The sequence below is a fragment of the Xyrauchen texanus genome, chromosome 11 (genome assembly GCF_025860055.1).
Source record: "Xyrauchen texanus isolate HMW12.3.18 chromosome 11, RBS_HiC_50CHRs, whole genome shotgun sequence".
In the NCBI taxonomy this organism is placed as follows: Eukaryota; Metazoa; Chordata; class Actinopteri; order Cypriniformes; family Catostomidae; genus Xyrauchen; species Xyrauchen texanus.
Window position 1 is genome coordinate 4,801,588 of NC_068286.1, and position 12,342 is coordinate 4,813,929.

At 45.5% G+C, this 12,342-nt stretch overlaps 1 protein-coding gene across 1 annotated transcript in view; it reads left to right on the forward strand.

The window, feature by feature from the left end:
• LOC127652045 (titin-like) overlaps window positions 1-12,342 on the forward strand; it is a 51,136-nt gene that overhangs the window by 26,972 nt on the left and 11,822 nt on the right. The window contains 1 exon segment of the mRNA XM_052138102.1: window positions 6,677-6,983. Within this exon segment, the coding sequence (XP_051994062.1) occupies window positions 6,677-6,983 (307 nt within the window).

The window sequence follows — 12,342 nt, forward strand, 5'->3', positions numbered from 1 at the left end:
AGATATGTGATTTGTAACTCGGTTGCTAGGGTAATCACATCTGGTTTCTAGGCAGTTACCATAGTGATATTTATCAAGTCTTCTTGCATCCTGATTTTAAAAAATCAACCCAGAAGTCTCTGCGATTTTCTGGCGCAGAGATATGTGATTTGTTAATTAGTTGCTAGGTTAACCTCATCTGGTTGCTAGACAGTTACCATAGTGATACTTATCAAGGCTCCTTTACCATCCTGATTGAAATAAATCAACCCAGAAGTCTCTACAATTTTCTGGTGCAGAGATATGTGATTTGTTACTCGGTTGCTAGGTTAACCCCATCTCGTTTCTAGGCAGTTACCATAGTGATACGTATCAAGTCTCCTTGCCATCCTGATTGAAAGAAATCAACCCAGAAGTCTGTACGATTTTCTGTTGCAGAGATATGTTATTTGTTACTCGGTTGCTAGGGTAACCCCATCTGGTTGCTAGGCAGTTACCATAGTGATACTTGTCAAATCTCTTTTCCATCCTGATTGAAATAAATCAACCCAGAAGTCTCTATGATTTTCTGGTGCAGAGATATGTGATGTATTACTCGGTTGCTAAGGTAACCCCATCCGGTTTCTAGGCAGTTACCATAGTGACACTTATCAAGTCTCCCTTCCATCCTGATTGAAATAAATCAACCCAGAAGTCTCTACGATTTTCTGGTGTAGAGATATGTGATTTGTAACTCGGTTGCTAGGGTAATCACATCTGGTTTCTAGGCAGTTACCATAGTGATATTTATCAAGTCTTCTTGCCATCCTGATTTTAAAAAATCAACCCAGAAGTCTCTGCGATTTTCTGGCACAGAGATATGTGATTTGTTAATTAGTTGCTAGGTTAACCTTATCTGGTTGCTAGACAGTTACCATAGTGATACGTATCAAGTCTCCTTTACCATCCTGATTGAAATAAATCAACCCAGAAGTCTGTACGATTTTCTGTTGCAGAGATATGTGATTTGTTACTCGGTTGCTAGGGTAACCCCATCTGGTTGCTAGGCAGTTACCATAGTGCTACTTGTCAAATCTCTTTGCCATCCTGATTGAAATAAATCAACCCAGAAGTCTCTACAATTTTCTGGTGCGGAGATATGTTATTTATTACTCGGTTGCTAAGGTAACCCCATCCGGTTGCTAGGCAGTTACCATAGTGACACTTATCAAGTCTCCTTTCCATCCTGATTGAAATAAATCAACCCAGAAGTCTCTACGATATTCTGGTGCAGAGATATATGATTTGTTACTTGGTTGCTAGGGTAACCTCATATGGTTGCTAAGCAGTTACCAGGGTGATACTTCACAAGCCTCCTTTCCATCCTGAGTGAATTAAGTCAACCAAGAAGTCTCTACGAATTTCTGGTGCAGAGATATGTGATTTGTAACTCGGTTGGTAGGGTAACCACATCTGGTTTCTAGGCAGTTACCATAGTGATATTTATCAAGTCTCCTTGCCATCCTGATTTAAAAAAATCAACCCAGAATTCTCTGCGATTTTCTGGCGCAGAGATATGTGATTTGTTCATTAGTTGCTAAGTTAACCTCATCTGGTTGCTAGACAGTTACCATAGTGATACGTATCAAGTCTCCTTGCCATCCTGATTGAAATAAATCTACCCAGAAGTCTCTACGATTTTCTGGTGCAGAGATATGTGATTTGTTACTTGGTTGTTAGGGCAACCCCATCTGGTTGCTAGGCAGTTACCATAGTGATACTTATCAAGTCTTCTTGCCATCCTGATTGAAATAAATCAACCAAGAAGTCTCTACGAATTTCTGGTGCAGAGATATGTGATTTGTTACTCAGTTGCTAGGGTAAAAACATCTGGTTGCTAGGCAGTTACCATAATGATATTTATCAAGTCTCCTTGCCATCCTGATTTAAATAAATCAACCCAGAAGTCTCTGCGATTTTCTGGCGCAGAGATATGTGATTTGTTAATTGGTTGCTAGGTTAACCTCATCTGGTTGCTAGACAGTTACCATAGTGATACGTATCAAGTCTCCTTTACCATCCTGATTGAAATAAATCAACCCAGAAGTCTCTACGATTTTCTGGTGCAGAGATATGTGATTTGTTACTTGGTTGCTAGGGTAACCTCATATGGTTGCTAAGCAGTTACCAGGGTGATACTTCACAAGCCTCCTTTCCATCCTGATTGAATTAAGTCAACCAAGAAGTCTCTACGAATTTCTGGTGCAGAGATATGTGATTTGTAACTCGGTTGCTAGGGTAACCACATCTGGTTTCTAGGCAGTTACCATAGTGATATTTATCAAGTCTCCTTGCCATCCTGATTTAAAAAAATCAACCCAGAATTCTCTGCGATTTTCTGGCGCAGAGATATGTGATTTGTTCATTAGTTGCTAAGTTAACCTCATCTGGTTGCTAGACAGTTACCATAGTGATACGTATCAAGTCTCCTTTGCCATCCTGATTGAAATAAATCAACCCAGAAGTCTCTACGATTTTCTGGTGCAGAGATATGTGATTTGTTACTTGGTTGTTAGGGCAACCCCATCTGGTTGCTAGGTTGTTACCATAGTGATACTTATCAAGTCTTCTTGCCATCCTGATTGAAATAAATCAACCAAGAAGTCTCTACGAATTTCTGGTGCAGAGATATGTGATTTGTTACTCAGTTGCTAGGGTAAAAACATCTGGTTGCTAGGCAGTTACCATAATGATATTTATCAAGTCTCCTTGCCATCCTGATTTAAATAAATTAACCCAGAAGTCTCTGGGATTTTCTGGCACAGAGATATGTGATTTGTTAATTGGTTGCTAGGTTAACCTCATCTGGTTGCTAGACAGTTACCATAGTGATACGTATCAAGTCTCCTTTACCATCCTGATTGAAATAAATCAACCCAGAAGTCTCTACGATTTTCTGGTGCAGAGATATGTGATTTGCTACTCGGATGTTAGGGTAACCTCATCTGGTTGCTAAGCAGTTACCAGGGTGATACATCACAAGCATCCTTTCCATCCTGAGTGAATTAAGTCAAACAGGAAGTCTCTACAAATTTCTGGTGCAGAGATATGTGATTTTTTTATTCGGTTGCTAGGGTAACCTCATCTGGTTGCTAGATAGTTACCATAGTGATACGTATCAAGTCTCCTTTACCATCCTGATTGAAATCAATCAACCCAGAAGTCTCTACGATTTTCTGGTGTAGAGATATGTGATTTGTTACTCGGTTGCTAGGGTAACCCCATGTGGTTGCTAGACAGTTACCATAGTGATATGTATCTAGTCTCCTTGCCATCCTGATTTAAATAAATCAACCCAGAAGTCCCTACCATTTTTTGGTGCAGAGATATGTGATTTGTTACTCGGTTGCTAGGGTAACCCCATCTGGTTGCTAGGCAGTTACCATAGTGAAACTTATCAAGTCTGCTTGCTATCCTGATTGAACTAAATCAACCCAGATGTCTCTACGAATTTCATGTGCAGAAATATGTAATTTGTTACTCGGTTGCTAGGGAAACCCCATCTGGTTGCTAGGCAGTTACCAAGGTGATACTTAATGAGCCTCCTTGCCATCCTGAGTGAAATAAGTCAACCCGAAAGTCTCTTTGACTTTCTGATCCTGAGATATCCATCTTAGTGATTTTGAATGGAAGTCAAAGGGATTTGGTTGCTAGGGTGCTCTAAATGGTTGCTAGGGCATGGATTAGTATTTTCCATGATGATACTTAAAGACTGACTGCTCACCTAATTCAAACAAGCCAACTCTCATGTCTGTAGGACATTCTGATCAGGCGATATCATCTAAGCAATTTTGAATGGCAGTCAATGGGTTCTGGTTGCTAGGTTGCACTAAATGATAGATAGACAGACAGACAGATAGACAGACAGACAGATAGACAGAGAGAGGAGGAAAAAGGATGAATAGAAAGAAATAGATAGAGAGAGATATATATAAACATTGTATTGACATAGCAATATTGTTAAAACAGTGAATTAAATAAAGTTTGATTGAATTTGTTAGAAATAACGATTGAACAGAGTGGCCCTCTTCACTTTAAGAGACATATAGAAATAGAGATTTGATAGAGAAAACAAATTTTTTAATGCATATAAATGCAGCGTGTCACTAGAAATATGCCTGACATTCAACAAGTACGCAGTTAATGAACAAAAGAACACACGTCCATATTTGTATTCTTCTAATTCATTACATACAGTCCATTTACACTAGCATCTTCGTATGAATGTGCAGTCTTTTCTATACCGCAGGAGCTTGAGGGAATGGACTATATAATAGAAGGACCTCCAAATCTGTTACGATCCCTGGTTGTCTGCCCCGTGTTTTCCGTGTCACCGTCACCATGTTTCCCGGTCCTCATCATTCTGTCATTGTTCGCACCTGATTGTCGTTTGTATCATCATGTGTCTGTGTATTTAAACCCCGCTGTTCCTGTTTGTCTTGCTCTCACTCTTGTTCAATAAAACCGCATGTAGATCCAAACTCCTCGTCTGCCCTCATCTGCCTCCGCCTGCTCATCATAACAGAATGAACGACCAACAATGGATCTAGCGGTTCTACAAGCCAACTGCAGTCTGCTTAGCCTCATGCAAGAGGATCGTCCGGTGGAAGACCACATCCTCGATTTTCTCGTGATAGCGAGTGCCACGGACTTTCCGGACTCCTGCTTGGTGGGTTTTTTCTGGGCCAACCTGAACAGTGCGCTCAAGGAGCGGTTGCCACCGCCGTTCACTGTGGGCGTCGTCGAGGAGAACCCTGCCTCTCCTCCCACAGTGGTAACCCTCCATTCGTCCATGGCTCGTCCCTTCACGCCTGCCCCGCCTGTCAGCAAGCCAACCCCCACGCCTGCCTTGGTCAAAGAGCCGGCGCTGCCAGCTTCGTCCGCCCGGAGGAGGAGGAGAAGAAAGGCTTCCGCTCCCCAGTTCACGCCTGCCACGGTCTGCGAGCCAGAGCCAACGCCTGCCATGGTCTGCGAGCCAGAGCCAACGCCTGCCACAGTCTGCGAGCCAGAGCCAACGCCTTCCACGGCCTGCGAGCCAGAGCCTACGCCAGCCACGGTCAGCGAGCCTGAGCCCACGCCAGCCACGGTCAGCGAGCCTGAGCCCACGCCAGCCACGGTCAGCGATCCAGCGCTGCCAGTCTCGTCCGCCCGGAGGAGGAGGAGAAAAGGAAAGGCCTCTGCTCTCCAGCCTCTGCCTACCACGGCCAACCAGCCAATGCCTGTAGCCTTGACCGTCCCAGAGCCAGCGACTGTAGCCTCGACCATCCCAGAGCCAGCGCCTGTAGCCTCACCGTCCCAGAGCAAGCGCCTGTAGCCTCGACCGTCCCAGAACTAGCGCCTGTAGCCTCGACCGTCCCAGAGCCAGCGCCTGTAGCCTCGACCGTCCCAGAGCCAGCGCCTGTAGCCTCGACTGTCCCAGAGCCAGCGCCTCCCAGGGCTCCGTCTCTCGAGCCTCCCAGGGCTCCGTCTCTCGAGCCTTCCAGGGCTCCACTTCTCGAGCCTCCCAGGGCTCCGCCTCTCGAGCCTCCCAGGGCTCTGCCTCTCGAGCCACCCGAGCCTTCCAGGGCTCTGCTTTTCGAGCCTCCCAGGGCTCCGCCTCTCGAGCCTACCAGGGCTTCGCTCTCGAGCCTACCAGGGCTCCGCCTCTCGAGCCACCCGAACCTTCCAGTGCTCCGCCTCTCGAGCCTCCCAGGGCTCCGCCTCCTGAGCCTTCTACAGCTCCGCCTCCTGAGCCTCCTACGGCACCACCTCCCTTGGCTCCGCCTCCAGAGCCTTCCAGGTCTCTGCCTCTAAAGCCTCCTACGGCGCCACCTCCCTCGGCTCCGCCTCCAGAGCCTCCTACGGCTCTGCCTCTAGAGCCTCCTTTGGCTCCGCCTTCCACGGCTCCGCCTTCCACGGCTCCGCCTTCCACGGCTCTGCCTTCCCTGGCTCCACCTCCAGAGCCTTCCAGGCCTCCGCCTCCAGAGCCTCCTACGGCACCACCTCCCTCGGCTCCGCCTCCAGAGCCTCCTACGGCTCCGCTTCCCACGGCTCCGTTTTTTGTGTATGTTTTGTTTTGGATCGTCTGGAATCCGATCCTTTGAGGGGGGGTTATGTTACGATCCCTGGTTGTCTGCCCCGTGTTTTCCATGTCACCGTCACCATGTTTCCCGGTCCTCATCATTCTGTCATTGTTCGCACCTGATTGTTGTTTGTATCATCATGTCTCTGTGTATTTAAACCCCGCTGTTTCTCCATTCCCTTGTCGTTCGTTGTTCTGACTGTCTTGATGTTTCCCATGTTCAGATGTTTGCTCTGTTGCCTGTCTTCCCGTGTTCATTCCAGCCGTGTTCAACCAGTTCGTGTTCCCTAGATGTTTTCGTGTTTTAGTTTCAGTTTTCCCATCGCGGATGTTTCTTTTGTTCCTGTTTGTCTTGTTCTCACTCTTGTTCAATAAAACCGCATGTAGATCCAAACTCCTCGTCTGCCCTCATCTGCCTCCGCCTGCTCATCATAACAAAATTGAATTGCACTTGACGCAGCCCAATAGTGCTTTACAAGTGTAATTTTACCAAACCCACTTGTGCCTAGACTTAGACTTTATGGTCATGCCCGCTGACTTTGCACTTATGATTCATCGCATGACTCTGCGTTTAATAGGGCCCTTTGTGTTCTTCAGGTTTTGATCTGTTGTTAGGTATTGCAATGTTTTATTTTCCAAAACTGCAGGAGAATCGCAGCTCAGCAGGAGCAGATCCAACCAATGACCTTCCGATTTCTCCACAATTATCGACCAATCAGAATGATGCTCTTTATGCCTGCATTGCACATAAGAAACCCAACAGTTCCAGAAATGCACAAACAGCTGCAGGAGATGTTGACAATGTTCAATATGCCAGTGTTCAATACTTCAGAAACAAAGAGAAGAAAAAGACTGAAGACAAGGACACCAACTTTGAAGTGTCTCATTCCTCTGATCCCAGCAGGTGAGAAACATGTTCATAACACTGATTGAGGCACATATAAAACTTATTTAATGAGCTATTTATTATGCTACACCATGAAATAATGGATGATTACCTTTAATTAGAACATGAATGAATCACTCTGAAATGAACATTCATTTATTCCACAGTTCAGTGGATGTGATCTACAGCTCTGTCAAATGATCAACACGGTTTCTGCTCAACAGCACCATTTCATTGAATCGACAAATGAACGAACAGAACAGTTCAAGTTTGATCTCTAGATTCCTTTTGCAGTTCATTAATTTTAGATCAAGTTTTAGATTTCTGAGTTAAATTTGAAAAATCCAAAACTCAGCTGGAATATTATTTCATTTCATTAAGTTCTTTACAGCTGAATGTTCACAGCCATACACACATCAGTCGTATTTGTTAGTCTTTATTTTGTCCATTTATCTCAGTTAGTGTTGTACTGTAATAGAAATAATAATGCTCTATACAATAATAGCTCTATTCACCAGTTAACTCTTGATCTGATGCATGTGCTTTAACACACAATTATTTTAAGAATATGTCTGTTCTACTGATTTCATTCATTGTATTTTTATCTTGTTATTTATGAGATTGCTGTTGAAGAGATTAGATGTTCAGCTAATGTGTTTGTTAATACTAGAGACTAATACTGATCTTCACCTGTTGCTTTTTGTTATCTTCCAAACCATTTCAATACTGCAAGCAATGATTTATTTGTATTTTGTATTATTTGCCTTCTGACCTGAACTGTGCTTTTTTTCAATTCTGAGCAGATTAATGGAAATTTCAGTGTGACATTTTTTGTATTCATTGTTTTTACTATTAAAACATGCATCTGATGACCCAAAATGCTCACTTTGCTTATGTGGATGTTGACATTGAGATTCTTTGCAGCACAGTAGACAATCATTTTTATAACTTGAACCACGAATGAAACAAGACAATGTAAAAATGTGTGTCAAGTAACATCTTATGTAAGTGATTTTAGTAAATTCAAGAATTATAATTTATTTTGACTGAATCAACCAATTAAGGGGGTGAGGGTACAACCACCACTGATCAGCACTATGAAGTCACATGTTGTTATTTTTGTAAACGATTTACTTAATTATAAATATATGTAGCAAATGTTACAATATAGGTGGGCCAATAAATGGTGCCATTGAACTCTGGTGAAGTGGGAGCTACGCAACCCATAGGAGTGTACAAAAGAACAGCTGCATGAAGGTTGTAATGCTGAAGAGGCTGAATAAAAACACATTGCAGACGAGTCTCTGTGTATGATGAACATAAAAGATGGTGTCAGAAGTCAGAACCAACAGGACTGCTCAAGCCAACCAAGTAAGTATTTAGCGAGTCTACTGAAGGAAAACGTATTTAGTTATTTGTGCAGTCAAGTCAGATTAGCTGCTATGGCCTATAGTATCCCAGTCCCTGAACACATGGACATGAAAGGTGATACATACAGCAACTGGATGTTTTTCCAGGCACAATGGGACAACTCTGTGATTGCCACGGTCCTAGATGAAAAAAGGTTTGTGTTACCACAATGCTAACAGTGATGGGAAAGGAATGTCATCAACTCCAATGCCACCTACACATGCCATTGGCAGACAGGGAGGATCCGACAAAAATACTGGATGCATTGCAATCACATTTTGAACCATGCAAGAACATGATCTATGAATGGATGTTACGGGACCCAAAGCTCACACTAACCATGGCTAGAAACCTAACCTAATTGCAGATACAGAATATAAGTGGAGCGGAGCTGGAAGACACCATCAAATTTACTTCCCTTGAAAACTTCTCTGAACGTGTCAGGCAGGGGTACAAACAGACAAAAATACTGAGGATCACAAAAAGAGGCAACATAACAGCTCATTCCATTACTGCATGCAAATGCCAAATGCCCACTATTTTTGAGTAACCTGTAAGGCCTGTGGCAAATGGAATAATTTTGCACATGCTTGTAAACAAAGACAACACAAACCACAGCTGAATTTGGTGGAGGAGGATAGCCTGATGCAATGTGGTACATCTCACATGTAAAATTCATGCAAGCCAACCAAAGTAAATGGTTCATCAATCTGAAGCTGGCCCCACACAATGACAAGTCATTCATTGATGATCCCCATTATACCCTGAAGTGTCAGCTAGACACAGGCTCCATAGTCAATGTAATTGGCTTCCACGAACTCCAGCGCCTATTACAAGATGGAAATCCAACTTTAATGAGTTTAAAATGCCTCTTCCCTCATGGTACCTCTCTGTGGTTAGGGACTCAAGATGGCGTATATGGACTCAAGATGGCGCCGAGTATGGCTGCTGCGTTGCGAGCTCCGTTACAACACTGCGGTTTATTGTTTGTTTTGTTTACAGTTCTTTGTTTTTTTGTCTTGGATGTTGTCTGCCTTATTGTTTACGACAGACAAACGCTTTTGGACATTAGTTCTACAATCACACATCGAAAACCGGACTTCAAATTCCTTAATGCCGACCCGCTGTTTACAAACACGCCGGCGGAGCCCTTTGTCTGTGCTGCTCGGCCGCGGAAGCGCAGAAGGAAAAGAGGAAAACGAGCCGGCGTTCTCATCAGAGTAAGACGTCGTGCAAATCGACCCCGCTACCCAGTATACTACTGGCAAATGTTCAGTCTCTGGACAACAAACTCTGCGAGCTGAGAGCGCGGATCTCTTTCCAACGAGAGACGAGGGACTGCTGCGTTATGTGCCTTACAGAAACCTGGCTGTCTACGGAGAGTCCAGACTCGGCCATCGAAATCACGGGCTTTTCCGTGCACCGAGCGGACAGAGCGAAAGACCTCTCTGGTAAAAGCAGAGGTGGTGGTGTATGTTTTATGATCAACAAATCATGGTGTGATCAGAGGAACGTACATTTCATCAAGTCTTTTTGCTCTCCTGATCTGGAATATCTCATGCTTCTGTGTCGACCATTCTGGCTGCCGAGGGAATTCACAGCGGTTATCATCACAGCTGTGTACATCCCCGCAAGCCGACACAGACCGGGCACTCAGGGAACTGTATGGGTGTATAAGTGAGCAGGAAACCGCGCACCCTGAGGCTGCGTTCATTGTTGCCGGGGACTTTAACAAAGCCAACTTCAAAGCAATCGCCCCAAAATACCACCAACACATAAAGTTCAACACACGAGGGGACCGGGTTTTGGATCATTGTTACTCTCCCTTCCGGAAGGCTACAAATCCCTCCCCGCCCCCATTTGGCAAATCGGACCATTCTTCCGTTCTGCTTCTGCCCGCTTACAGGCAGAAACTGAAACAGGAAGCACCCACCCTCAGAACGATCCAGTGCTGGTCGGACCAATCAGACTCTGCGCTACAAGACTGTTTTGATCACGCGGACTGGGAGATGTTCCGGTCCGCCTCTGATGACGACATCGAGGTTTACGCTGACAGCGTAACGTGTTTCATCAGGAAGTGCGTAGAGGACGTTGTTCCGACCAAAACTATACGGATATACCCCAACCAGAAACCATGGGTTAACGGCGATGTTCGCGCGGCACTCACTGCGCGGACCTCCGCTTTTAATTCTCCTAACACGGAGGAGCGTAAACAAGCCAGTTATGCCCTCCGTAACACTATCAGTGCAGCTAAACGCCAGTACAGGCACAAGCTTGAAGGCCAGTTCAACACCACTGACTCTAGAAGTATGTGGCAGGGAATTAACACAATCACGGACTACAAGCGGAATAAAGTCTCCGCCATGAACACCGCTGCATCTCTCCCGGACGAACTTAATACATTTTATGCTCGTTTTGAGGACAGTAACACCGCCCTCGCGGAGAGAGCACTCGCTGCTGACGCTACAGAGGTTGATTCACTCTCCGTCTCTGTTGTGGATGTAACCCGATCATTCCGACGGGTGAACATCCGTAAAGCCGCGGGTCCAGACGGCATTCCGGGCCGCGTCATCAGAGCGTCGCGCGAATCAACTGGCTGGTGTTTTTACGGACATTTTCAATCTGTCCCTCTCCCTGTCTGTAGTCCCCACATGCTTCAAAACATCAACCATTGTGCCTGTACCGAAGCAAGCTATAATCACATGCTTAAATGACTGGCGTCCTGTTGCTCTGACCCCCATCATCAGCAAATGCTTCGAGAGGTTAATCAGAGATCACATCTGCTCTGTTCTGCCCCCTCTTTGGACCCATTGCAGTTTGCCTACCGCAACAACCGCTCCACTGATGATGCCATTGCATCTACAATACACACTGCTCTCTCCCACCTGGAAAAAGGAACACATATGTGAGAATGCTGTTTGTAGACTACAGCTCAGCATTCAACACCATAGTGCCCTCCAAGCTTGATGAGAAACTCCGGGCTCTGGGCTTAAACAGCTCGCTGTGCAGCTGGATCCTGGATTTCCTGTCAGGCAGACGTCAGGTGGTTAGAATGGGCAGCAACACCTCCTCATCACTGACCCTCAACACTGGAGCCCCGCAGGGCTGTGTTCTCAGCCCACTCCTGTATTCCCTGTACACACATGACTGTGTGGCAACACATAGCTCCAATGCCATCATTAAGTTTGCTGACGATACGACGGTGGTAGGTCTGATCACTGACAATGATGAAAGAGCCTACAGAGAGGAGGTGCACACTCTGACACGCTGGTGTCAGGAGCACAACCTCTCCCTCAACGTCAGTAAAACCAAGGAGCTTGTTGTGGACTTCAGGAAGAAAGACGGAGAACACAGCCCCATCACCATCAATGGAGCACCGGTGGAGAGAGTCAGCAGCTTCAAGTTCCTCGGTGTCCACATTACTGAGGAACTCACATGGTCCGTCCACACTGAGGCCGTTGTGAAGAAGGCTCACCAGCGCCTCTTCTTCCTGAGACGGCTGAGGAAGTTTGGAATGAACCACCACATCCTCACACGGTTCTACACCAGCACTGTAGAGAGCATCCTGACTGGCTGCATCACCGCCTGGTACGGCAATAGCACCGCGTACAACTGCAAAGCCCTGCAAAGGGTGGTGCGAACTGCCAGGAACATCATCGGAGGTGAGCTTCCCTCCCTCCAGGACATATACACCAGGCGGTGTGTGAAAAAGCTCGGAGGATCATCAGAGACTCCAGTCACCCAAGTCATGGGCTGTTCTCACTGCTACCATCAGGCAGGCGGTATCGCAGCATCAGGACCCGCACCAGCCGACTACATGATAGCTTTTTCCCCAAGCAATCAGACTGTTGAACTCTTGATCTATCAGGATCAATAATTAGCACTGCACTTTATTAATCTATAATCTCACACTGGACTGTCAACATATTCTCCTCAATACAACTGCTATATATATATATATACACAT